At 44.3% G+C, this 27,768-nt stretch overlaps 1 protein-coding gene across 6 annotated transcripts; it reads right to left on the reverse strand.

The window, feature by feature from the left end:
• Positions 1-472: 472 nt before the first annotated feature.
• Positions 473-26,391, reverse strand: trim36 (tripartite motif containing 36). 6 transcript variants are annotated; one of them, XM_030359129.1, is made up of 14 exons: positions 26,040-26,391; positions 23,590-23,824; positions 20,749-20,814; positions 17,656-18,005; positions 16,698-16,844; positions 15,114-15,209; positions 14,105-14,242; positions 13,645-13,760; positions 11,715-11,836; positions 7,362-7,479; positions 6,982-7,193; positions 4,488-4,671; positions 3,955-4,068; positions 473-2,645 (listed from the first exon to the last, which is right to left on the reverse strand). In XM_030359129.1, the coding sequence occupies exons 1-14, from the start codon at positions 26,100-26,102 to the stop codon at positions 2,276-2,278; spliced, it is 2,331 nt and encodes a 776-aa protein (XP_030214989.1). In that variant the 5' UTR covers positions 26,103-26,391; the 3' UTR covers positions 473-2,275. The 6 variants fall into 6 exon arrangements, with proteins under 6 accessions (XP_030214989.1, XP_030214990.1, XP_030214992.1 ...); XM_030359130.1 differs by lacking the exon at positions 26,040-26,391 and adding an exon at positions 24,697-25,058; XM_030359132.1 differs by lacking the exon at positions 20,749-20,814.
• Positions 26,392-27,768: the final 1,377 nt, after the last annotated feature.

Here is a 27,768-nt window from a genome sequence, read left to right on the forward strand (position 1 = left end):
ACATTTCAGTGGTTAGTTTCTCCTAAAAAGCCACAATACATTCTACAAAGGTAATGGTATTCCCCTGCCCTCCGCCCCCCCACCCAAAAAATGTGTGAATTGTACGAATTGTTATGCATAGACTGGTTTCAAGGTGTTCAAACAGTCCCTAAAAATATAGACTGTACAGCAATCGTTGTTCGGATGTGGGAAAGAGTTGGAAAACGATAAGTTAGTAAATAACCAATTACAACAACTGATGGGTCATGAAACACCGAATGTCAACTAAAATATTGGTTTAAAACCACAAAAGTGTGGCATTTAGATATGCTTTTGAGAAACTTCACTGTATTGCATTTTTTCTAAATAAGATTGATTCAAATGCAGGTTGAAAATATTACAATAAAATCCAAGTAAAACACCAAAGCAAAGTACGTTAATAGCAACAATTAGAAAATAAAATCCACAAAGAAAATACACCCACAAAAGGCAGTTAGAATATAACATTTACTTGGATACACAATTCTTTCACCAAATGTATATTGTTAAATAGGTTGAACAAACATGAAAATAAAAAAAATGGACACTTTGAAGATGTACTTTTATTTGACTCAAGTTATTGTCTAATATACACACGTATGCAAAAGTTGAAATAGTAATTAAAAAAGCCTAAGGTACAGGTCATTCAACGCAAGAAAAAAGGACCGACTGCTACCAAAGCTGCAACAAAAAAGTTCAGAGAGGAAAGGTAGTGTAGTAAAGGTTTTCCAGGGCTTTAGGAGGTAGGTAGCAACAGAGACCGGCAAGGGCCAATAAACCTGAGAAAACACGCAGTTAGTACCTTATACCTCCAGACATAACAAACTAAAACAAACACATGAGTTAACATTTACCCAATCACAAAGATTGAGGGGATTAACCTCAAGAGCTCTTCTAGACTTAAACACTGTGGTGGATCTCACCAAAACCAATCAACCACTTACATGTTTGTCTCGGCTAGGTAGGCTCGATACACCACTAAACCACTGAGACGCCATGTGTACACATCTCACAAGAAGAAACCACAAGGGTATCAGGACTTCTGTAGTAGCACTTGTTTTGTAAAAAAAAAAAATGTTTAAACTGTAAACTAATTCTGTGGCTAGCCATGCCACAGAAATGTGTGTTCTGCATAAGTGAGCTGTGATGTTCTCTTTTCACCTCTGCAGGGCCAATTAACTTGCTGCTACAAACGTGGGAACACGAGTTCTACAGTGTTCAAGGTGCCCCGGGTGTAGTTTCTGGATGTTGGAACAGAACAGCTTTAGTAGCGGAGTGCAAACTGTGAAATGTTGTGAACAACTGAACATTAATGTCAGCATGTAATGATATTGGTGACTTTGTGAGACAAGTTGAGACAGTACTGCTGAGAGATCTGTTAATGTGAGACGGTGATGCAATCATTGTGCCTACAACACACAGTAAAGACGCAACCAGGCGGTGATACAAACGGGTCGATAGCAATTCCAACATGTGCAAGAAAGTATGTGCAAAATTCAGCTGAAGATATTTGTGAACAGATGAATCAAGGCTGGCTAACCCTAACCATGTACAAAAAGTGAAAGAAATCATTGTCTAAAAAGAAAAACATTTTAGTGCTGAAATTGTGCATGAAATCACTTTTTGCCCTCAGTATTTTCTATAGTTTTGTGCATTAACGTACCACAAATAAATATGCCCATTGGAGCCAAACTAATTACCTATTTTCTAAAGAAGGCACCAAGATGCTAGCTTCAAAGTTTCCCCAAGATTACACCCACCCACACACACACCCGCAAACCCCCCCCCCCCACACACACACACAAACCAACAACCACACACTTGATCCCAATGAATATTCAAATATTCATCCATGACTGTACCAAAATAAAATAAAAATAGAAATAAAATAATTTAAATCAATTAAAACCATTAGCGAACAGTACTACGACAGGGCAAATTGAGAAGCCCTATTATGAAACAATGAACAAGTATACAATAGCGGTTGATTACAGCCGGGTGGAGTTACAGTTGATTAAGATAAGTTAAGAGACTTTGGTGTGTGTGCATCGGTAGCAGAAGCCCAGACCTAGTGTTACACATGCACTCTGTCGCCGAGTACCCCCCCTCACACACAGGACAATCACCCGCCTCTCAACTAAGGACTCCTCTCCTGGAGAAGCACAGTTCCAATTCCAGTCCAATAGTCTCCCCTCGCCCCCCGAGAAAGACCCGACCCTAAACCAGCGCGGTTTCTTACATCCCCCTCGTTCCCCCACTAGAAGGTGAGTCTCTTTGCCGTGATGAAGTCCTCAAGGTGGACCCTCCCTCCGCCCATGAGGCCGAAGGCAGGGTACATGGTCCCGGAGCACTCCACCTGCCTCTCGTAAAGGCACCTCATGGTGTCGGCGTCGTAGAAGTAGACGCGGCCCGCGTCGTAGTCCAGGCACACGCCCACGCGCTGCGGCATGGGCAGCACGCGCTCGCTGGCCGCCGTGGAGACCAGCGCGGAGGAGGAGGAGACGGAGGAAGCTGAGGCCTTGGGGATGAAGAGCTTGCCCATGCCCAGTGTGAGGAGGGTGAAGGGCTGGGAGAGCTCGTAGCACGCGTCCTCGCTGCCACTGTCGTGGCCGCTGTCCTGGTCGTACCTAAAAAGGCACACGTTTTTCTTAAGTTAATGGTTAAGTAAAGCATCGGACAATTTGGTCGTGAACATTGTCTTGTTGTTTTTTTTTTGGAGGAACCAAGTCAAAAACTAGGACTCTCAGCAGGAAACCGTTGGATTGCCTACTCCGGGCAGGAAATGAGTCCTTAGCCCAAGTGAGAGTTCAAGTACCTCGGGGTCTTGTTCGCGAGTGAGGGTACTATGGAGCGTTAGATTGGCCGGAGAATCGGAGCAACCGGGGCGGTATTGCCTTCACTATACTGCACCGTTGTGCCGAAAAGAGTGGTGAGCCGCAAGGCAAAGCTCTCGATTTACCCGTCGATCTTTGTTCCCTACGCTCACCTATGGTCATGAGTGATGGGTGACGACCGAAAGGACGAGATCGCGGCGACAAGCAGCTGAGTTGGGTTTTCTCAGGAGGGTGGCTGGCGTCAAGCCTTAGGGATAGGGTGAGAAGCTCCGCCAGCCGTGAGGAACTCGGATTAGAGCCGCTGCTCCTCTGCTTAGAAGGGAGTCAGTTGAGGTGGTTCATCTGGTAAGGATGCCCACTGGGCGCCTCCCTAGGGAGGTGCTCCAGGCACGTCCAGTGGGGAGGAGACCTCGGGGAAGACCCAGGACTAGGTGGAGAGATTATATCTCAACACTGGCCTGGGAACGCCTCGGGATCCCCCTGTCAGAGCTGGTCAATGTGGCCCGGGAAAGGGAAGTCTGGGGCCCCCTGCTTGAGCTGTTGCGACCCGAACACGGATAAGCGGTTTGACGATGATGAGGATCATTTCTGAATTCGAAAGAAACCTTTTTGAGCCTTTTTGCAATTTTGTCCTCTTTCTGCAGTATGTTATGAACTTGCATGTTCCCGAGTACGCCCGTCGCCTCAAAGGTTTATTCTGATACCGTTGTGTTGCTAAACCATGTGTGTCAACAGCATGAGCCATTAGTAGGGGAAATAACGTTTCCCTTCCAGTGTCTACACAGCTTGATGTTGTGAGGAGGGCTTTGTGCGCGGTTAAGCCGTTTACAGGGTTATACCGGGCCTCTTACATCACAGGATTAGGCGCGAGTCACCCAGACTTGTCCCTCAAGCAATTTTTGTTTGGGCGTGTGCATGCGGGTGTTTGTGTGAGTGTGTGTGTGTGTGTGTGTGTGTGTGCGGAGGTGTGGCTGTATGTTTTGTTCTCAATGGCGTTGGAATTTTGCAAGAATGTCATGTTCGTCAAAGGTTTGACACACATTTCATTTGGGAATCATTAATACAGCATATATTTCTCTTCACACATTTGATGGTGGCGTACCTAGGACTGCTGGTGTCCCTGGGGTTGTGGAACCACTCGAGCAGCTTGGTGTCCGAGGCCACGCCCACTTTGACCATGTAGGAGTGCGCCTCCACCCGGAATGCCCAGAAGTGACTGCGAAGCAGAAGAGCACCTCTTCAGCAAAACCATCACAGCGAACACCTCGACCCTCGGGAGAAATCACCACCAATCAAATCCTCAAAGTTTTTAGAAACTCCATTAGAAGGGACAAGGAAGAGGCTCTATGAGAAATTAAGACACCGTATAGGAATGCTGAAATTTATAATCAAAATAAAATAAAAAAGTTAATAGTCAAAAGCAAATCGTAATCCTTAATAAATCATTGAATAGACGGGATTAGCTCAAGGGATGTATCTCAACAGCCCTGAAGGGATCGGGGCTGTGTCAATGCCTAACTAGAATTGAACTGTAACACTCAGCAACAGTCCAATGTCCGCATTCACTCTCCAGTTGACTTCAAGGGGCAAAAGCCCAGAGTGTCTTCCCCAACCTCGTGGGGCCAGTCCCCTTACCGTCCTTGGGTGATTCCCATGTCCCCTATGATGTAATCCAGGCCGATGTAGCTGCCAGTCTGCACGCGCTCCGAGGCGAGCAGGAAGGCCATGCCCGCCTGGCTCTCCACGCTGTCGCGCCGCTTGCTCAGCACCAGCCGCTCCGCGCTGAAGCCACACTTGTCGTTGAAGAGGAACCCGAACGCTGCGGAGACAGACGGTCGGTTAAAAACACCCAATTACACGGTTAAGGACATGCAAGGATATCTGTCCCAATACTGCTTCCACGCAAGAACACTGATATCCCCAAAAAACTGATGACATGGATTGCCTGTTTGTGTAAAATATTAGTCTTCCCTTTTACCTAGCTGCCCTGTTGCATTTAATCCTTTTTTTTTATAATAAATTAATATACAACACTGAATAAATATTTTTTTACTTAACATGGTAGGTTTCACAGGCTGACACAAGAGGGCGCTGCAACACAAGACCCTAGTCTGGGAGAGGATCAGATGGCTGTGGCATGTAGGCCTACCTCAGGCAATGCAAAAATCCATGACCTCACTGCTTACTCTTACTCACCATCTCTCGCGTGCATGAGGCATTTATAGACCTCATCTGTGTGGAATCAAACATGCGCTTTAAATAGCTTCTAGGCCATAGGCCGTCATTAGCATAACATAGAAACATGTAGGCCAACAGAGGCTAACACCTGCTCACTGGACCGTCGCATGCAGTCTGAACAGATCACATGGGGGATGGGGGAGATAAAGAGAGAGGAAGACCCAGTTTACTTCCATATGACGGGGGAAGTTGTTAGAAAGAGAAACTACACGTTCCAACTCTGGGCCTGGATTATCACGAGTTACGAGAACTAGACTTGCTCATGGGGCTTTGGGGAATGGGGAAGTAGCACAAGAATATAAAATAAGGCTTTCAGCAACTATTTCCATACTCTTAATAAATGAGAATATAGATAGAGGTTTATTTTACAAGTGTAATAAGTAATGGCTAAAACATGAATACACACACACACACACACACACACACACACACACACACACACACACACACACACACACACACACACACACACACACACACACACACACACACTTTGTGTGCTAGTGCACTGAGCATGTCAAAAGCTGGCCAAGCTTGCCAATCAAGACGACATCCGATTCCCGGAATGTAACGTTCGTAGAGAACCACACCAGCTTTGTTTTTTCATCATGTTGGAGAAGCAGCCCTCCTACATGTTGGCGTTTTATTGTATTTCCTGGTTTCTCTCCATGCTCCCCTTCCCGCCGTTGTCCCAGCAGTGCAAAACATTCCACCCCATTATTGCAGCTCAGTGAGTCCCTCCTGTCCCCCTTACAAGAGTCACCGAGCGGAGGAATGTGGCAGTGAGCTGTGAACGCTACACCAGAGACACACTGTGATAATGTGCAAAGTAAGCGTGGCCATAATCACAGAAGGGGCTACGACTATGAGCGGGTATCAGGATCCCCTTTGGGTCAGGTTTCCCCACCAGGAAATGTTGAATGCGGATTTCTCTAAATATATGCTGCATTCTGGGAAGAGCTTCGAAATCCAATTTGAGTGTCGGCCGTTTTAAAGCTAATTAAATTCCTGCATCAGAACTAGATTTAACTGGCCATTCTGAATGCATCGACGATCAAACGTGCACAAAAGAGCAAGTCGAGCGCACATAAACTAGTGCTATTCATTTTATGCCAGTAGGGTTTTCATATTGAGACTGGAGCGTGGTGTAAAAAACCAAAAGAAGCACCAGAGATGGACGGTCACGATAACAGTTCATTAATAGAGAATTTAAAAAGAGGTTTATGTTTTGTTTTTTTAAATGGGCCTATGCCAATGGGAGGCACCCTAGCGAGCTTTAAATGTAACGGACAGATGCAGACCGAACTGAGGCTCAACGGTTCCTGCTCAAAGCAGAGAGGAACAAAGGGAGGGAGGGGGGGAGAAAACAAAATAAACTATTCCAAAATACAACCAACTTTGGTGGCCTCAGCTGTATGAAATCCAAAAGGTTGTCGTCATGGTGATTTGCTGGAGAATAGAATGCACACTGGGAAAGCCCAAAAAAAAGCTAATAAAAGTAAATTAAGACAGTCTTGCTAGGCTGTTGTCCTGAAATTTGGCACGCATGATAACTCAGACATGCCCAGAGAACTAAAGTGGATATTGGGGCTCAGACTCAACCTTGGTCCAATGAGGCCCAGTAAAGGGGACCGATCCTACAGTACAAAACAAACGGGCCCCCTCCGGAGCAGAGGGGACCTTCTGGGGAGTATCAACTAGCTGTATGGATTTTAAAAGATCCATTCCGCTCAGACCCCATCGATGGCTCGGTAAACTAGGTGAAAGAGGAGCACATGCAGTTACCCAACGACAAGGGGACCACACGACTGCATTCCTGTAGAACTGGTAAAACCTTGTCTGCCAAGCATAGTTATCTGGCCCTTCAAAACAAAACCCATCCCATGGTCACCTGGGGCGGGGGGGGTGTGGAAGGTGACCTCCGGGCTGTAGGGGCTGTACATGGAGCTACGGCAGCTCCGGACCCTGAAGGCGTACAGGCTGTCGGGCTCCAGGTCACAGACTACGGTGCTGGCGCCGTAGACCCGCTCGGTGGTCCTCCAGGACCCCGAGTCCACACCGTCCTCCTGAGGCGGGGCTGGGGACTGGCCCCGGCCCCCAAGCCTGGATGGAGGATAGGGAGGACACGTCAGCAAAGGTCATTACAGATGGAAATACATTGCAAATATAACCGACACAACTTACTAGGCTCTGAATTGTGGTTATGCAATTGCCCTATAGAGTCTTAAAATGATGGCCGCCCTACACACACACACCCGACAGATTGCTAACCTGCGGTATTCCAGGAGCTGGTGGTCCGTAGCTATGTGGTCATCAGAAAGCCTCCAGCAGATTGTGGCTTCATTGTAAACTCTGCTACGTGATAGGTCAATCAAAGGAGGGTCAGGGACTGATTGAAAAAAAAAGAAACAGGAGAAGAGAGTAAACATTTAAGAAAAACAACCTTCCATTCAAAGAAAATGTGTAGATTTCTACTAGTGCATTTACATGGTTAGCCCCCGCAAAGCTGTCCTGCAAGAATAATTCATTTTTTTTCCAATTCAAGGGATCTAATCTCAGATAACCTCTATAAACACATCACATGATTAAGGACGTATTTTGCGATGATCAAAAACTACTCAAAACATCTGCAGAGATGCAAAAGAGAAAGTCAATGAGAAAATAGCAGAAAATAAAAATCAAAGGCGGAAAATAAAAATCAATTCACTGCCTACAACCCTTGGCAACATCCATGGAACTAAAGGAGGATGTATTGAGATGATCTGGACAGGATTGAGCTGCTTAATGGTGTTTGCTAAGAGGTTCCCGAACAGACGGATATACAGACGATGCACTTTGTACAAAGAAGAAGCCCTCATTCATTTGAGCCCCACTATCTATCCGTTTCCAATCATCTCTGTTCACTTTCCAACCCCAAGACCGAACCCAATCACCGTTCACTCCCCATTTCCTGTACATTATTCTCATATCCACACAAAAACTTAAAAGGATTTCCATCAGGGAGCTAGTGTGATTGCTCTCTGAGTTCGACAATCTTCTTTCCACTGCAATCTTTGTCCTCCTCCAAGGCTCGTCTGAAAGAACCTCAGCCAGTCGCGCCCCCCCACACAGATTAACTCCCCCCAATAGGAATTTCTCCTCTTATAGTACATTGCAGTCGCTTTCCTTACCCACCTCCACACACACACACACACACACACACACACACACACACACACACACACACACACACACACACACACACACACACACACACACACACACACACACACACACACACACACACACACACACGTCACTCTACTCCTAAATTAAATTCCCCCTTTGTTTCGTTCAAAACGTATCTCCTTCCCATCTCCAGTTAAATCCCAGTTTTCATCACAAGCTGCCTTCGCCTTACTGGAAGACGACTACCATCCAATCTGACAAAGTGAAGTCGGTTTACATTCACTGACATCACCTATTCGGCCATAAAGAGAGGATTTGAGTGTGGTGATACACATTTCATGATTAGTTTCCTTTCCAAAGGGCCGGTGCGCCCAGACATGCCAGTACTGATGTTAACCAGCCTACTAAGAGCCTTAATGTAATAACTCTCAGAATACACTGCACGGCTTGGAGAATTACTCAAAGAAACTTAATAATGGCCTTTTATAATTACTTTCCACTGTCAAAATCTGCAATTTCCTTACACCCATTTAATTAGTGAGGGCAAACAATTAAAAACAAAATATACATAATATGCCAAATCTATTTGTACCACGACTGACTACGGATGAGTCGGCTTGCAGTCCTCTCTACGTTTCCTTTGTAATATTTGTAACAACGAGGCTCCACCTCCTAATTATTTAAAGAGGGAAGGGAAAACATAACTGCTCATCAGCCAAGAACCCCTTGAGCAGTATTGGTCTAGAATGGATAATGGTTCCGGTCTGACCAGAGATCCCACCAAGGCTTGTTTAAAAGCCACAGGGAGACGCTTTCTTCCTTGTTCTAGGTGCTTGATGGCTTTCCTGACAGCCAGTGCGGCTGGTTTTCGGTTGCCTTTCACCAACATCGTCATGTCCTTCCTACCACAATTTCCAATAAACAACAGCAAGGCCAACATGGAAAAGTTCGGGAACCACATGAAATGCCATTGAAAACAGTTTGCCCATTTATAACATTTTGAAATGTACCAGGGTTGGAATGAGGGAGTCATAGTGTCTGCAACATGACATTGTGACCCTGCCCTTTCTTCAGAACCCTTCCTAGAAGTTAAGAATTTGACACGGCATTTACCATAGGAAAAACATCTTACAAAGGCTCTACGCCAAAAGCCTTTGGTAAGGATGATGCCAAGGTTGTGTATACTGGTGAACAAACAGATCCTTATGCGTAGTATGGGAGAAAACATGGATCAAACACATGGAGGCCATTTTTATTTTAGAACATAATAAAAAAACATTCCATTTTAGAAACTATTTTTTCTATTTATTCCATCGTATTTACAGTCACCATTCCGACACGCAAATGATAATTGATGAGCAGCAAATGTGTAAAGACACCTTGCATAGAAGCTTATGCAGTCAGTTCATTGACTAGAATGTAATCTAGTTCTAGTTGTTCAAATAAGTGTCTTTGTAACAAACTCATTCTCGGCAATGTATTCATGGCCAGCAGTTGTATCCTGCAATATACAGCCCCCACAAACACAAGCAACCTTAAAATAATTTCCATGGACTACCGCCTAGCTGCACTCTGCATAATGAACAATTACGTCATAATTATAAATAACTTAAATTATGAAGTTAAATTATCCCCGAGACTCCGGGGTTAAAGCACATCCATCAGCTCCCCTGCAGGCCAGCTGTGGCGGGCTCCACTTTCCATTAAGTACTTGCTGACCATTAGGTAAAAGCGCATTGCTCCTTGCCAAGGAAGCATTTTGCATACAAAACCATTGACCAAGTCAAATCCATCATCAATCCCTCTTTCTCTCCTCCTCATGCATGGTCATCACGGAAACGTAACCTCTTTTTGAGGAGAATAGCCATACTACATTACGATTTTAAGATAAGGTTGGATTCTAAATGGGGAAACAGGAGGAGATTCAAGCAGTGGACATGCCAAAACTATTTCCCAAAAGTGCATGACTTCTGTTTGCACAAACGATTCATGTAATTTGTTAATGGGCTTCCTTTAAAAGTCAGTTTCCAATATATACACGTGTTTAGGGCCAAAAGGTATATACACACATGAAATATCATCAACTCCAATGTTCAACAAGTTCAGCAGACATGCTAGCCGCTGTTAAAAGTACAGCTTTTATTGTTATAACTTTAAGTCAAAAATAATTCATTCAAAGCGAATATATTGGACCGACTACTTCTTACTTGTATCATCTATATGTTTAGTTACAATGACTAAGTGCCGTTTCTGAAGGTGTGTTGTATAAAGTCAAGATTAACTTTTGTAATCAGTAATATATTTGAACTTTGCACTATATAAATTTGATCTGGTACACGTTTGAATCACAGTTTCAAAACAACTCTTTGTACTTAATAGTTAGAAACAAAGGCAAATTAAATGATGGATAATATATACCATTTTGTAGTCAGCATCAATGGTGTTCTTATGGTTAAGGAAAACTTTAGTTTCCCCCGAGAGCAGTCAGAGATGCACAGTGATGTGCATGTCGTCAAAGGGTCACCATGGTAGAAAAGGTCAGAGAACACAGTGTGTCTTCATCTTCAGAAAAACAAAGCTTCCCTTTTTCATTCTTCCTTCCATTCTCTCATGAGCAGGCCAGTGACAGTACATCACATTTTACCTCTCACCCACAGAACGCTAGTGAACTCCACAGTACATGACCACACCACAAAAACATGTGCCGTGACCCTTCCTGTCAGGGAAACATGTAAACACATATCTCCATGGCGCTGAATGCAGTTTTCTTGAGTGAACTGAAGGTCCATGGTTTGTGTTCCCATTTAAAAATCAACCCAGGAGTGCCAGCCATGCATGCCGCATGGCTATGCTACCCATGTTCCAGGCCAAGTCATAAAAAAAAAAAATAAGGGAAAAAAAATCTAAAATATCTTGAAATGAGATCAAAAAGTAGCACTCGTTAGGGCCATTGTGATTAATTCCTATTAATCATCTGTGCTTTTTTTCCTATTCTTTGTTTCGTCTAGCCGCCCTACCTGTTCGTAGGGTTACCTAACCTTAACCTTTGTGCCTGGGGTATACCGGTCACAAGGGAGCAGGGATCCCCCTATGCATTCTTCTGCTTGATGAGAACAAATGGTTGGTAAACACTATTTGATTTGGTCATTGACGATTGCACTGTGGGGAGGGTATGAAACTGTTTAAATTGCTCTGAACCAGTATTCTGGGCTCCTTCTGCTGGAGAGGAGATTAGTGTATGCATGCATTAAAATAGGTTAATTATCTACACCTATTGTGTGCTTTTTTGCATTTAGAAGCCTGATTGTATGATCTCTCCTAGACGCAATATCTCTTAAAGAAATGCCACGACAATATGCTAATGAAAAAGGGATCCTTCTAGTTATTAAGAATCCAAGTCCAATTTAGATGACACACACACCCACACCCACACCCACACCCACACACACTACCAACCTCCGCCGAAGCACATCTCCTTCAGCAGCATCTCCTCTTTGGACGTGTCCAGCACAAACTCATCGAAGCAGGGGTTGGACGCAGGGTGGAAGGTCCTAAGAGACTCTGTGGCCCTCTGGATTCTGAACACGCACAGGAAGTTGATTTAATAAGACACAGAAACGTGAGGAAAGATAGCTTGAAAGACCGAGACATTCGATCCGTCTGTGTACAGTATAGGATAGTAATACTGAAACAAACCGGGAAGGAGCAAAATGTTTGTGCTGTGTCATTGTGTCGTATTACAACATGCACAGGAAGTGATGTCAATAATGTGGGGACCCTAGCTCTGCGAGTTGACCATAGATTACATACATTGTATAACAGTTACACGAAACAGTAGTCCAGGTTAAATCACATAATATGATCAACATCTATTGGAATTTTTGAAAGAACAAGAACTGTAATAAACCGAATGAGTATGAAAGCTTGTGTCTTTGAAAACGAAAGCCCTCCAAATAGTCAAAGCTGCTAATGGAGGATCAATTAGCCAGATTAGCGAGCGCTACATTCCTGCACATGCATTGGTTAAACTCTATTTACGGTCCATGGCTTTCCTTTAGACCCTCTGTTAATGCCACTAGCATGGCGGGTCTGCCCGTTTAACCGAAAAGAGCGGGTTGGATTGCTGGTTAGATCCCAGCAACTTTTAACCAAGTGTCAGTGTGTCCCTGAGCAGGACAGACCACCCTAACTGCCCCTGAGGAGCTGACTGTCCCCTTGGATGGTAGACAATGCGGTCAGTTTATGAATGTGTGAATTAATGGGTGAATGTGATACACTACCAATTGCAAAGAGCTTAGAGTGGCCAATGGTTATCAAAAAATTTGCTATAATCACAGTCCGTTTGAAACATGCATCAACACTGGCCAGTCATGCAAAATACATAATCAGATCTCCCCGTGCTAAAATAACCAACTGACCAATTAAAAATTCCAAAAGGGTCCTAGAAAAGGGCAATGCCAGATTAGGCAGTAAACCCAAAATTCATGACTTAACTCCGTGAGGTTGAATGCATTCAATTAGGCGTTAAACAACACATTTTAAGCTGTTAAATAAATACATATAATTAAAGTGTTTTTTACAAGAAGACCGTTCTTGGTAACTTAAGTTTCAGGCTACAGAAGCGGCTTTTGAAAGAAATGTTGCAATGGATAAAAAGAAAATGCCTTTTCATGGAAATACACCAGTAGGTCCCAGTCAGCCCTAAACCACAATCTGCCTCGGTGGGAATTTAGAACTAAACACAGAATTATTATACTATCTTTAATTTATAAAACACAGTAATCAAATGTTGACACATTTATCCACTTCACACTAGTCACACTACTAATGTCTATAATGGGTTTTGAACATTCTGGAAGTCTATAATGGGTTTTAAACATTCTAGAAATCTACAAACATACTCCTCACAAAGAAACAAGTGTAACGTTCTCTGCAATAACTTAAACTGAAAATTAATATTTCGATGTCCTCTCAATTCAGCATGCAACCAGCAAACTGTCAGGCTAAAGCCTCACAACAAAGAAAGGCGTATTTTTATGCATCTGTTTTATTTTTATTTTTTGCCAGTTAAAATGATTCTTACTGTTCTATCGGGGATGACCCAGAGTCTCTTTGCGCATGTTTGCCATTGTTTGTTTGAGAATGTATGTATGTATGCGCGTTTAGCTCTTCTAGTTTTACAGCATACTGGTTTTACAAAAGTTTTGTATCTTTTAGTTGTGATGGCTTGAAATGCTTAGACACTTCCATGATTTCATATCTGTTGCCTGCCTCTATGTTCTGGTTTTGGCAAAGAGAAGGATTCTCGGTTTGCAGCATATGTAGTCTTGTTCTGTCATTCTTTTGCCCGGCTGTTCAAGTCATTCTCCTCCGTGTGTCACTTTACCTCACGTGCAGCTGCTTGGCCGTCTGTACAAAGCACGACTGGTCCGTCTCTTTCAGAACCTCTTGAGCGTAGCCTACCAGGCCACTGTTCTCCAGCATTCCCTGGTACTCCTCCACCTTGGAAACCAACAAACACTTTTTTCCCAACGCCGCATACACCAATTTTAACTACAAGAATGTTGTTCCATTTCCTTTCATTAATTTATTTTAAACTTAAACTAAATTATTTATCATTTACTTCATGCCTGCCCATGCAGCACCAATTGTACTCAAATCCATTCCAAGAAGGAGAGATACTTCCCTCTTCCTTCTCCAAGATTCCTCTATTGCCCGAGTTTTCCTTGCTCTTACAGGGCAGGTTATAAAGGTTATGAAGTCTGTCACTGTGATATACACACGCGCCCTCCATGGAATAGAGGGATGCACTCCATCTCAACCCGTCACCCAGTTTGAGACCATACCTGGCCCTTTAGCTGGTCTAGGCGTCGGTTGCGTGACTGATCGATGGACCGCAACATCTCCGTCTTCCTCTCCTGCAGGGTTTCGAACAGCCGGTCGAAGTGCGCGATGGCCTCCCGCTCCGAGAGTTGCCCATTTTCCTGAGAGAGCGGGCGACATACAACAATACATTTTTTTTTGCTTTTGGAGCTCTTTGAATCATAAAATCGTTTTCGGAAGAATCATTGGAGTTTGAAGAAGTCAATCATTGGAAGGCCCAAGTTGGTTAGGCCAATGAAGTATTGTAACAGACTGCCATCTGTACGGCTGGACAATACCGACAGTCAGGGATAAACACCAGAACAATGTCCCGTTATATAACCTAAACAAGGGGTGGCTGCATGCAAGTTAGTATTCCTTGTTCTAGTAGATACTTTGTTCATAGTTGGGTTAAAATGTATCTTCCTGGTAGATACGTTAATCACATTGCGGGACAAAAGCACATTAGTACAGAAGCACTGTAAATATCGAAAATACGAAAAACATTAGGAACCGATTCAGGAATAACAATACCATCAATAAGCCTCCGGTACCACCGACACTATGGACTACCATTTGTCTTTGAGCAGAGGATTTATTTCTAAAAACATGTGTAATGAGCCGATTCTATTATTTACAAAAACATGTGTAATGAGCATGTAAGCACCTGCAGCAGGACACATTTATGCTGCAATACGCATTTAAATGTACTTCCTTTACCTCGTGGGACACTTCGACACCCTCATCGTGTAACGTTTCAGTGTCATCTCATGTGAATAACACGCCACGCATTCAACACTGCAAACAGTCATACTTGTTTTGACATGTTTGCATAGAACATGTTTAACACAAAACAAATGGCCTTAAACAGAAAAAAATGTTTAAAATGCAACACATGTTTCAGGCAATGGGTAGAGCTCACTCCCAGGGGCTGGGAGTGAGCACATGACATGCTATTAAATCCTGTGCCGCGGTGAGTCAGCGGTCTCTTACCTCAGTCTGCTTGATCAGTACATCCAGATCCGAAATCTGAGTCCTGACCTGGTCCTCTTTACTGATGAGGTAATGGATACTCTTGGCCAGTTTCTCCTGCAGCAGGAAAACATCAGGAGAGATGGAGTGAGCCAACCGTAACGTAATCAATGCACTGGTGTCGTGAAGAGCATACGATAAACAACACGATGTCAAAAGAAAACTGCAACAAAGAATCGATATTTGCTACTGCAGCAGATAATATAAATCAATGGAATCTTACGGGGAAAGTGATTGCAAAAGGAAAGATATTTCCTTCGCAAGAACTCGCACTCAAGAGATTTGACTTTGGACCAGACATCCGATACCAGTCTTGAAACAATCAGGATACAACACACCAGCACAAATTAAAGCGTACAAACGATCTTATTAAATATGTAGTACTTAGGGCCCTGGGTCTATGTGGAGGATCTGATTTCAGGCACAAACAGCCAAGCGTCATCCAGCTGGATCAGGTGATTAAGGGGCACCAGATTGAAAGGGGCTGCCCAGCTCTAACCTACTCAAAACATTTACTTCAGTGTTAATTGATCCTCCCTAGAAAAAGACCCATCCCCTACACTGCCCTCAACCCAGAACCTTCCCCATCACAAGGCCTTAAAAAACAAACTGATTGAAATGGATTCACTCCGTCGACAGCCAAAGTCTGGGTGCCACTGACCAGCGTCTGACGGCTTGGCTGGCGAGTACGGTTTTCAGTTTCCAAACAAATAGAATCTGATCGGCAAGAGCTGGGCACCGGTCGGCCATTAATATTACAGCAGGAGGGGACGCAACCCAGCCCCACCATGGCCACACTAGTCCGTGGCCAGGAAAGCAGAACCAGTGTAACAGGATGTGGCTCCAGGTGGGTGGCTTTTGTCCCAAACGGGGGGGTTGAATAGAACAGGGACACGCCCGTTACATAATCCATGGATCACGTAGAGGGTGTGAGTTCCGGATTGATCAACTCTCCTGAACCATTGCAGGCATAATCGGCCGTAGAGTCCCCCTTCTTATGGGTGTGTGGTGTGCAGAGGGGCGTATTGGGGCTGGGTTGCATCCCCCGCCTAAATGCACAGCAACACTGACATACATTGGAATGCCCTTCTAACCAGCAGTGATGGGATTCCCCCAGCAAGCAGAAGTGTCAATGTCCAGTTGTCTTTTTCCACCCAATCCTAGTTGTTTTCCCTTCAGACAATCCATAGCCTGGGTGAGAACACTCCTATTGGCTGAGAGAACATGGACAGTTCTGGGGGAGTGGGGGGGGGGGGGGATCCGATCAGAGCAGGATCGGTTTTCAAAAAGGTTGAGGCTCAGCTGTACAACATTTGACTCGTACACCCTGGTCTCATTTCACACAATGAATCAAATCGTGTGACGGGCATCAACCTTTGTGTCAAAACATCACGAACATTCTAGACATCTGTTCCTTCTAGAGGAGCTTCCGATAAGCCACACCCATATGTCATACTCTCTGACACTGCATCTCTTCCCCCCCCCCTCCCCACCCCCCTCAGCTGTTCCGACAACAGGTGGTGGGGGAAATCAGCCGACCAGTACCTTGAGGATCTTGTAGGCACTGCTCATGGAGGTGACTTTGTGGTTGGCGTGGGAACCGCCCAGCTTGCAGAGGTGACAGACGGGCCGTCTGCAAACCTCACAGTACATGTTCACCTTCTCCATCTCGTGCTCCGGACACATGAGTACCTGGGGGTCACCGGGGGGACATTAGACCAATCATGCCAGACAGATGACAAAGAACAGATGGATTCTAGACAACGGCAATTATCTGTCCGAGTAAAGTATGAAGGGTTGGGACTTTGGGGGAATAGGCAAGTCTAATGGTGTACACTATGCCTGGTTAATTGGGTCCTTTAAATGTAGAAAATAAACCCTGACTTGGACTTATCTATCCATTTTTTTTTATGTGTCAAAAGGGGATTTTGGAGCCTCCACGGAAGGAAACCTGATTGGATTAGCGAACAGCAGCAAAAGGCTTACAATGGGTTAAGAGTATCAATATCAAAGTACAGTTAAAATGTTTATAATAATTTGTACAGGGCCATTTTTAAGACCAAGACACTTATATATTTGGTTGTTTTAAAATGATTAATAAAAAAACATTGTTTAAACATTTCAAAAAGTTTATGCATAATAGTGAGTCTGAATCATTCCAAGTCCAGCAAGGCAATTGCATGGCTATATCAGCAACCTTTAAATTAAACATTCATCTTTTATAGGCGGACTGGATTAGTTGACCTAGTCTCGTGAGAGGATCATGATAGTCATCAGCTCAAGCACGGAATTAGTCACCAGTAAATCACCCAGATATTTCAAAAGGTGATGCATGCAACAGACTGAAGGGTGAGAAGGTAATTAGTTTACCCGCATTATACAATACAAAAGGGTTAAGGTGCGAAGACATAAAACTCCAAGTGAACCGTTGACATAATTCAAGAGTAACAAAAACTAATAACTTGGCGGCTTGAAACCCTGGAGGGGGATGAGGGGGTCCTACCTTAGGCCTGAAGTTGGTGGTGGGCCCCACGTACTCGTGCTGGGCCTTGGGGGTTCCCCAGGGGTGGTTCAGCTTGAAGCACTCGTTGCAGTAGCTGGCCTTGCAGTCCATGCAGCTCTTGGTGGCCTCCTGCGGCGGCAGCGGCGGCTTGCACACGTTGCACATGATGGCCACGGCGGCGCGGGCCGCCTGCCGGTAGCGCTCCACGATGTTCTCCAGCGTGAAGTTGCGGAACAGCATGCTGATGCCACGCTCGCCCAGCTCGATGTCGTGCTGGCAGCCCGGGCACGGGATGGCCGTGACCCGGGGGGTCACCGAGTTCCTCCGCCAGCCGGGGGACGACATGGAACCTGGGACGGAGGGGGGGGGGGGGGGGGGGGCGGTGAGCAGGCGTGAGGCGTGAGGCGACGAGAGACTGGTCCCCATCTAAACAGTCTTGGCTTCGCCGATTTGAAATCTTTAGGAAGCTTCAAATCTAAAGAATCATTTGACTTTTGCAGAGCCTTATCGTAGGTGGAGGGGCCACAATCGTGGAAATTCACCACGAAAATGGCCTCCATTAAACCAATGTTTTGAGGGTCCAAGATTGCTTTTGGGGGGGCAATAGTCACCAGCATGAAGGTGGTGTGTGAGCGGGGCACACAACGTGTAAATGGGGTCTGTTCTCATCTCCTCCAGCCCACACCCTTTCCCAGCTGTAGAGGACACAAGGGTGTGAGTGTTGTTGACTGAGGTCACAAACTCGCCCAGCCCTTAGGTCCCAACAGCGGTCAGAGAGGAGACGCACTGTTTCACAACATCAGGGAAAAGTAGGGCGGGAGCCAAGGGTGGATGAACATAGTCAATCAATCAAGGGAAAAAAACACCAATGGAAACCAAGAGCACTCAAAAAGGATTAAAAACAGGGGGGGATAAAAAAAGTATTGCGTGTGTTGATGCCGAACTGGATAGAGGCATTTGCATTCTCCCCAGACTCAAATAAATGTCTGCAAGAATGACGATGAAATAACAAATCGAAATCAAAGAATAATCAATATTGGAATCATGTGTCCAGTTCAATGCAGCAAGACTCATTTAAATAACAGACCAAGATATCTCTTAAATCTCTTGAATTGCTTTTAATAGCATTATACATACACACTTGGCAACAACACTGGGCTCGTCACTAAGGTGGGGGCATAGTAACAAGGTTCAGCAACCGTGGATACACAAGGGAATATATCGCACAAAGAAGCAATAAGGAAGTTCACGCACACACACAGCACATCAACACAAACAGCAAACTGAAAGTCATGAAACAGGAAGCCAAAAAGACAAGCCATTCGGGACAAATAAATGTTTCAAATACTTCAGGTCGAGAGAGGAAATGCATAGGTTGGATTTTTGTATGAAATTAAGCATTCCATTCACAGCGTTCCACTATTAGATGAAATATTTGATCACATTTCCAAAACAAAGGCTGAGGTACAACTAAGGAAGGGCATTTACAAAACAGAGCAAGCAAAGCAAAACATCCAACATGTTTTGAGTTGAATGTGTGTGTATTGCAACACCATTTGGATATAACCCCTTTTAGGCTGATATGTGGACCGAGTTGTGAAAATGCAAGAGACCTGATGATAATTATGCAAATCATACAATCCACACACGCACACATAAGCGCAAATTAATGTGCCGGTATGCGTGTTTGCATGCTACACTCAGACTTGGCTTTCAAGTTAGGGCTGGTCAGCACAAAAAAAAAAAATAGATCTATGGCTAACGCACAAGTCTGTGCTAGTGCGCGTGTGTGCTCACGTGTGCATGTGTGTGCGTCTGCAGCTCTGCGGATGGGAGGGGTGGTGGGGGGGAGCCAAGGGCGAAAACTGACTAGTCATTACGGAACCGGTACATTCTGGCTGGGCCCGACAGCACAAAAAAAAAAAGGGGCGTTGGCACCGAGCTCCTTCACTACATCATCGGGAGGAAAGTCTCTCCATACCTATTGCTACAAAAAGGACATGAGGCTACCCGACAAAATAGTATCAGCCCGTCTTAAATCTGAGAACAACTCTGGTACAGAGCGTTCGAAACAAGTCACGGGTAATTTCACCTATAATATTTGACCGTCTGATCAAAGCACAGTGGTGGGAGGAGGATAGGGACACCTCTCCTTTAATCATGCAGTAAACGCATCAGGGAGAACGCTGTATCAACAGGGACCATGACTGCCCTAATCTTTAAACAAAGGCGCCGGTTGCTTTGTTTGGTGTGCCTCGTTTCCGAGGAGTTCTGTGAGACCACATGATTAGTGGGCTTGTGTCGTCTGTCAAATCCAGCTTTTGTGTGCACGCGTGTGCCAAGCCTAATCATTTTTTGTTTTTTTAAAGCAACAAGTGGTGAATAAACGGCGCTTATACCCTGAAGGGACACATTAGTTACAAGAGGACAAGCTATGAGAAATGTCTAAAACAAGCCCAAACAGTTGCGGTATTTCCCTTACGTGCTGGTTAGCCTAGACTCTGTGCAAATTCATTTTAGGCTCCGCAGCACAGGGACACACACACACACACACACACACACCTCTATTTTTCTCTCTTATCCTATCCGTCTTCTAGACTAAATACATAGTTCTCCATTTTTGCTCAATTTTCCTGTTTCCTTCTGCCCCGAGTCATCCCCAGACTTTCCCCTCACAACATTTCATCCAGTAGCAAAGCACAAATCCCAAAGGGATGCAAATCGATAGTGGAAAGCAAATCTCTCCCAGTCAGTAGAGGGTACCTCTACTGCAATTCATGCTAGCAGTGAGGCTACCATGACTTGCCTTGAAATAACCATCAAGTCATAGTTTAATTTGAATATGAGGGTATAAAAGGGAATGTTCAGCTAACTAATTGAATGGATAAGGGAAGTTGTATAAATAGGCGTGGAAACATGTATTGAAAAATATAATAATATGTTTTAAGCAAGATGCGTTCATGAGTGGAAGAAACTAAAGTTTGCTTTATAAGCAGTTAGGCGTAGAAGAAGCACACTGGGCTCACAGGAAGGGGAGGTCGGGGGGGGGGGGGGGGGGGGGGTGGAAGACTGGACTAGAAGGACTGTACTCACTACTTAAGCTACCCACAACATGGTGCCCTCGTCTACCTCGATGCCCAAACGACCTTCTCGCTGCGGCTGGAAGCAACGGCAGAAAGGTGAGGTGAGCACAACACAAAGAAACAAACATGGCAATGTTGAATGGCAAGACTCAAAACACATCTCCGTCAAAACAGTGATGGACATAAAAAGCCTTGGAGTTGATGCTGCAAAATAAAGAATAAGTGAGAAAATCATCCGAGCTTTAAAACACAAAAGATGTTATACAGTTAGGCACAGAATGGATGCTAAAAAATTAAAACTTTTAAGATGTATTATGGGATGAGGAGATGAAAGCTGTCTCATGAACCTTGCATTCAAGATATCAAGTCCCAACAAAGGACCATAAAAGCGAATCGCATTAAAGAAAAATATGTCCTGTTCAATACTGGAAACCATGTTTGCTTTGCAATCAAAGTTTTGCTGAACACAGCTACGCTTGTTTGGAACCAATGGAATTTAAAAATAACACCACATCTAGTGAATTTGTAGGAAATTTCCTCAAATGTTTACAATGAACGCTTACAGTCAGTCATTCTCATCTCAATTGCACACGCCAAGAATCAGCTGCCAAACTAATACACAATTTGGAAATATTCAAAATTGTGAGGGCAAGCACAGCCAAACAGATGCGTCTGCTTTGTTTAGACCCCAGTCACATAAAACCCCTCACGAGGAGAAACTCAACTCCGCCGATGCTACAGTCAGCGCCTCCCTCGGTCCCAGCCTGGCCCTGCTGGGACTCCTAGCAGGATCATGCTCACCAGTGGTCTGGTAAATATAGCCAGCTGGCTATTCTTTCTCCTCGTCCAGCTAATCCTTTCGTTGGTTCGTCCTTGCAATCAGGTTGCGTCACCATGACGACCAAGGATCTGATCTCCCCACCAATAGGGCGTGACCTTCTGGCGTTAAAACGTGGGGCATGTACAACAGGCAGCCGGTGGGATGTAATGTGCTCAAGTTCTCTCAAGGTTTTGAAAATAACATTAACTCTGCATGCTTGATAATCTGGTGAACATGTACATGGAGTTCAGTGGTAAGCCTGTTCTGCATAGTCCCAGCCGCAGCCCATGCGGACGAACCAACGCTCGGTTAGCTTAGCCAGAGGTAAACAAGCTTGTGTTGGAACTGTAGATGAATTTGGAATTTTAGTCAAAGGTCTGTCTGGTACTGATCCTCTATGGCTACTTCAACCCAAATGTAGCACTTGACATTTTGCCCTTGTAAATAGACTCGATTCGGCCTATGATGAATTGACTCATTCATGACTGAGGGAGCTAAAAAAAGATCTATATGGTCCGCTTCCCAACAGATGAAAGCTTTTTGGAAACGTTTTCCATTAAATCTCGATTTTGCCCTCAGTCCATCATCATTTCGACCTTCAAAAAGAAATTGTGATACCCAACGTGATCCATAAGAAAGTATTACAGACGGTATAGACAAATCAAGTCCAAACTGTGCATCATTGTGGCTGTGACCAGGCGACAGGACAGAGGTACAATTAAAGGGCAAGTTCATGGAAATGGCGAGTGTCCCAGAGCTCTTGGGGAAGCAGAAAGCAAGCCTTGTCCCACGACTCCAACCGGCTTAGACGTTGACCTGCTCAAGCACAGTCCCAGCAATGCCATGCAGGGGGAAATTAAAAGCATATTGTATCACTCACTCTCACACACACACCTTTACACTGAGCTCAGTCGTTTCTAATGAGTAGAAATACCTCACTGGAGCTGAGAGGGGTGCTTTGTTCAACACCACCCCCCCCCCCCCACACACACACACACACTTGGGTCGTGAAATGACAGCAGCTTTCTCTTTCAATGTAAAAGCAATATGAATGAAAGAAGAAATGAATAGGAGCTAGCATGATTTCAGGGGACCTGCTAAGGAAACTGGATGCCCGGGGGCCAGTGGAAGGTAGACAGCCAATTCATTCAGGGCTTAATGGGGGATTGTTGATTCTTGGTCATTAAAACCAATGTGAGCTGGCAAGTTGCTTGCGTTCCATACAATACAGCTTCGGGTGGTCTGTGGTTGTTCTGGGAAGAAGCCAGGTCTGGATTTGGGAGCAGTGATGACAGATCATGTCAAGTCAACAGATGTAGAAACTATTATCTTCATTGTCGGTTCCATTTATACTGGAAAGGAGCTACATATTAAAAACAATCAACAATACTACTTATATCGAATCTTTCCTTTTGGTAAAAATTGTGCCCCGTGGGCATATTTCCCCATTACTCCCTTTGGGGAATAATTAGTACACTTCCCCATCCAAAAAATAAAGGGTTAAAGTAGATTAAAGACCAGATTTATTCTGGGTTTTCTTGAAAATCTTGTTTTATCGACTTTGCACAGAGCCTTTGTAAGATAGAGGAGTCCAAGCAGGTTTGAAACGTCTCCTCAAAACTGAATCAAATGGCAGTATGAAGATAATTGCATGAAGAATACCCAGCACTCAGGAAAAAGCAGAGTCATGCTCCGTTATGGCCAGGATGCTCAGCGGTAGACGGTGTGTTAATTTCCTGAAATAGGAACAGAGCTCCAACCAGAACACGGTTCCAAATACAATGCTAGGGTTGGACTGGCTGAGACAGAAACCCCCCAGTCCAGACTGTTACTGCCATTACAGATACTGCACATCAGCCTTAAGTGAAGACCATTTCAGCATGGAAAAGGTCCACGTTTAGTCATGTCCAAGACCAACTTTCCTTCGAGGGGGGAGTTAAATAAAATGAACTCCTCAATCAAGAACTTAACCAAAAAATATATAGATATGACCCCAATTTAAATCCTTGGTTTCCTTACCCCGGGACCCACCTGATCGGACTAGCCGGTCCAGTCTCTCCATGGAGGGGGAGGGCACCCTGGACCGGGGGCTACCGGGCATGGAGCACTCCGAGCCGGCGTCGAACGAGTCGTCGTGGCTGAGCATCAGCAGCTCGCGGACGCATTTATGACAGACGCTGTGCTGGCAGGGCAGGATCAGCGGGTGGGTGAAGAGTTCCTTGCAGATGGGGCAGATGAGCTCCCTCTCAATGTTCTTGATGGGGACCTGGGGGTGAAGGAGAACCAGCAACAAAGGTGTCAGTTGTCCTGCTATTTCAGCTGAGAATAAGGTCGATGGACCTTTTATGTTCTTCAGAGGTCTCAGAATAAAGGATATAGCAGCTAATTACTTTTAAGAGCACCATGAATTGACTTAGATGCAAAGTTACACAAGGGTTTTGATTAACAAAATACTAGGCCCACAGGTCTGTGTAATATTTGACAAAGTTGGGGGACTGCTGGTTCTCTCTATAGTTTACCCTGATCAAAAAGTGCATTCAGACAACACCTCAAGTGTATCGACAGTGTCCATTACATAACAGCAGAAAATTACAAGTATATGAACGAACAGCTGCTTTAGTTCAACCGCTTATGGTGAGATGCGGAGGAATACTAAAAAGGTTGTTAGGCAATAGAATCCATTCATAAAGTAGCCAATCATAAGAGCGTCGTATGGCGCCACCTGCAATTGATCAATATGGTAAATAAGTAGATCGAAGTAGGCCTATACTGATATAGGCCTACTCGTACGAGTCACCACCAAGTATAATAGCCTACATTTCGGAACTAGTTGAGGAATTTAAGGAAGTTTAAAATAAGCCTGCCAGCACGACGTCTGGAGTGACACTCGTGTGTGTGTGTGTGTGTGTGTGTGTGTGTGTGTGTGTGTGTGTGTGTGTGTGTGTGTGTGTGTTCTCTTAACGAAACAAGTTAACAACCACCAACAACGAGAATATCCCACTTAGAAGACCACATAATAATATTCCTATGTTTATAGTTAATGCCAAAGTTAGACCGATTGTTAGAGCGCTCGGACTAAAATAGCGAATGAATCACTCATCTCCCCCCAAATTAACGGATGTTTGGTCCACCACTTACCGCGATGGAGTTACGCCGCACTTCTGCAGCCATGGTGGACGTTTAAAATGCCCTTCAGAGCCCAAATCTCAACTTCTCCAAAGCGGACTGGAGATGCCAGACACCACAATCGCTCAATATGCGCTGAGGCGACTGAGAATCAAGGAGAGTGACGCTGCAGAGAACCAGGACGCGCTAGTGAATCAGCACTCGTTTCTGAGTTACAGTTTGGACACAAGCAGATTGAACACACTGGGCTCGGTGGCCAAGTGGGGCGGGTAGAAGACTCGGCGTGGGGTGGAAATCTGCATAGGAACAATGCTGGAGCCCGGTGGTATTCTAAAGAAGGGGAGGAACTTCGACTGGAGGGATATCAAGTTTCAATGCAGTCATGGGGAGTTTTGGGCGAAGCTTATACCTATCCGCAGCCGCCGATCCCCCAGCCTGGACCTCAATTAATTCATTATTGTGTAAATGAGCTACTAAGAGCACTAGGGGAAGGTCGATTAGGATTTAAAATCTCTTTCAGGCACATTCTCCCCTCTTTCTTTAGAGAGGCGTAAACTGATCTTATTGTTAGTTATTTGTTTATATAGCCTACTGGTTGATTATACATGCATGAGAAATTAACTAATACCTATGGAAAATATGTCTTAATTGTATTTATTTAGAAAGCTTTCGCATAATTCAAGTATTCTGATCAGTGTCAATGTCCCTGTGAGGAAATATTTCACAATAGAATGGCCAATTTTGATATTGTCTTTAAATTTGATTGGATGAGTAACAGCTCTATAGTAGGTACAGTAGTACAAAGGCATTCAACGTAATACAATTTTTGGTTAACCATGGCTAAAAGGCATGAACTCTCTCACCCTTAATTCTCACACACACCCACAGTTGTGTTCATTGCAATGGATTCTTAATCAAATTCAACGAATGCGCTTGATTTATATCTTATTACAAAAACAATCAATCACTTGTGGCCATAATAGATCTGGCCCGTGTACGCATGTCATGTATCTCCTTCTAGGAGCCGGTGCATGGGTACCCTTTATCATAGCCGATTGCCAGGAGAATTGCTATAAATAGGAACATTCGCCATATTTATTTTGTAAATAGGCCAGAACAAACGATATGGTTTGCAATAACCTACTAATGCTTAGAATGTCAGACGTAGATTTAATATTGGGAATTACTATGATTGAATATAATAACAGATATAATATAATAACAGAATAAGCGTAAACCGCTGTTTCCAAACCTCGATCAAAGCGACAGCTCGTCAGCGGGGCCTCTAGGGCATTGAAACCAACATACCTAATGTGTCATGATCATAAATCACCAGCACGTCAAACTAAGCTTACCTCTCCTCTCTCTATCCTCTCCACGATACTGGCAAACTCCGTCATATCCTCGGAATCCGACATGGCTGCAGATTTTTTCAGTGCAATAGAGATAACAGGTTATTTAAATGTAAAACAGCAAACAAATGGGAAAGCCCTTTAACACCTGAATAACAAGTCTATAGCGGTTTTGTATCGCACTAAAGACGATGACATTCAATCTAGTCGTTGATCCACATCCTATTTTCCGCGTGTTCCGTGTATGCCTGCTGTCTTTGCCCGTTTCTCTACAAAGGCTGCACTATATGGCCAAGCTGAAAGAAGGCAATTAGATTTTGGTTGGCATCATCTTGGAGTGCAAACCCCGCCCTCGTCCCCGTGTACTACTGTACATCTGTCAGAATAGACCCCAGGGTCCGAACGTACAGTGGGCGGTAACCTCGCTCCCCTACCAACCAGTCTCTGATCCGAATTTACGGTAGGCGGTGCCTATTTCCACTGCTCACCAATCAGTGATTGGTTGGTGACCAACCTGTACGTTTGGAACGTGGACAGAGCCACTACCAGCTGTCAGAATCGCGTGTACGCTCCCGCGTCTCTTATTGTCGCCTCCACCAGTGGGTGGCACGCCAGTCAGCTCATCCCTGGGCAGCGCCGTCTCGTCATATAGAGCTCTTTGTATCCGTCCATGACTGAAATTCATCACTCTGTTTATTAGAATCACGGCAAAGAGTGGGCAGGTGTAAGAGAATCGTTATTCAGACCCGTTATTCACGCAGAAAGTTATTATGGGAGCATGAAGGAGCGTATAATATTGCCCCATCGTTTTTTGTTTTTGTTATAATAAGAGCAAAATACCGCATCCTTCGCGTGTTAGGATAGGATAACAATTAAATGTAGGACTAAATGTGTCCCGCATATGGGCAATGATATCAGTAATGTTGCATTTATGCATGTATATATAATCCCAATATAGATTATGCCAATATATATATATATATATATATATATATATATATATATATATATATATATATATATATATATATATATATATATATATATATATATATATACATATGGGTGTCATTGGGTTTTCATGATAAAAATCTTGATATTGTAAAAATGTTTTGTTCTTCAAGTTTGGGCGTAGGTCTCTCGGTGATGCCACTTGTCGCATGCGCGTCCCCGCGGACTCAGCAGATGGTTGGGCTCCGCGCCTCTTCCACCTCATTGAGCACGCGGACTGGAACAAAGCAGCACCCTACTATGAATGATGAAACACAATGGCACAAAACAGCAACCCATCTACAAATCAACGTCTGACCATATCTGTGTGTCATTAATTTGTTCAACGCTTATTCAGCACAAATTCACCCACAAACGTCTGAATGTAGGCCTATTTATAATTTCCTTCAATGTTCTCTCTTGAAAAATGCATGAGGCACACGATAAAAGATACAGAAAAGTAACAATACATAGACAATATATTCCTATTCGGGTCCGTTTTTTATTTCTTTACATGTAGACATAGTGTAGGCCTACGACTAAGAAATCCATATTCGAGGAATTACGAGCGTCATGTTATTTAGTGGCCGAGCACTATACACAAGTGATAATCAATAATCAATTCAAGCCACTGATTAATTTGACTTATGGCATTGATTAAAGCTAAATAGCTACACTGAACGTACAGCTTGATTTAAGTCCACCTCCTTTGGGGATTCTCTTAATTAGGAATGACTCAATT

Source organism: Gadus morhua, chromosome 6 (assembly GCF_902167405.1).
Source record: "Gadus morhua chromosome 6, gadMor3.0, whole genome shotgun sequence".
Classification (NCBI taxonomy): domain Eukaryota; kingdom Metazoa; phylum Chordata; class Actinopteri; order Gadiformes; family Gadidae; genus Gadus; species Gadus morhua.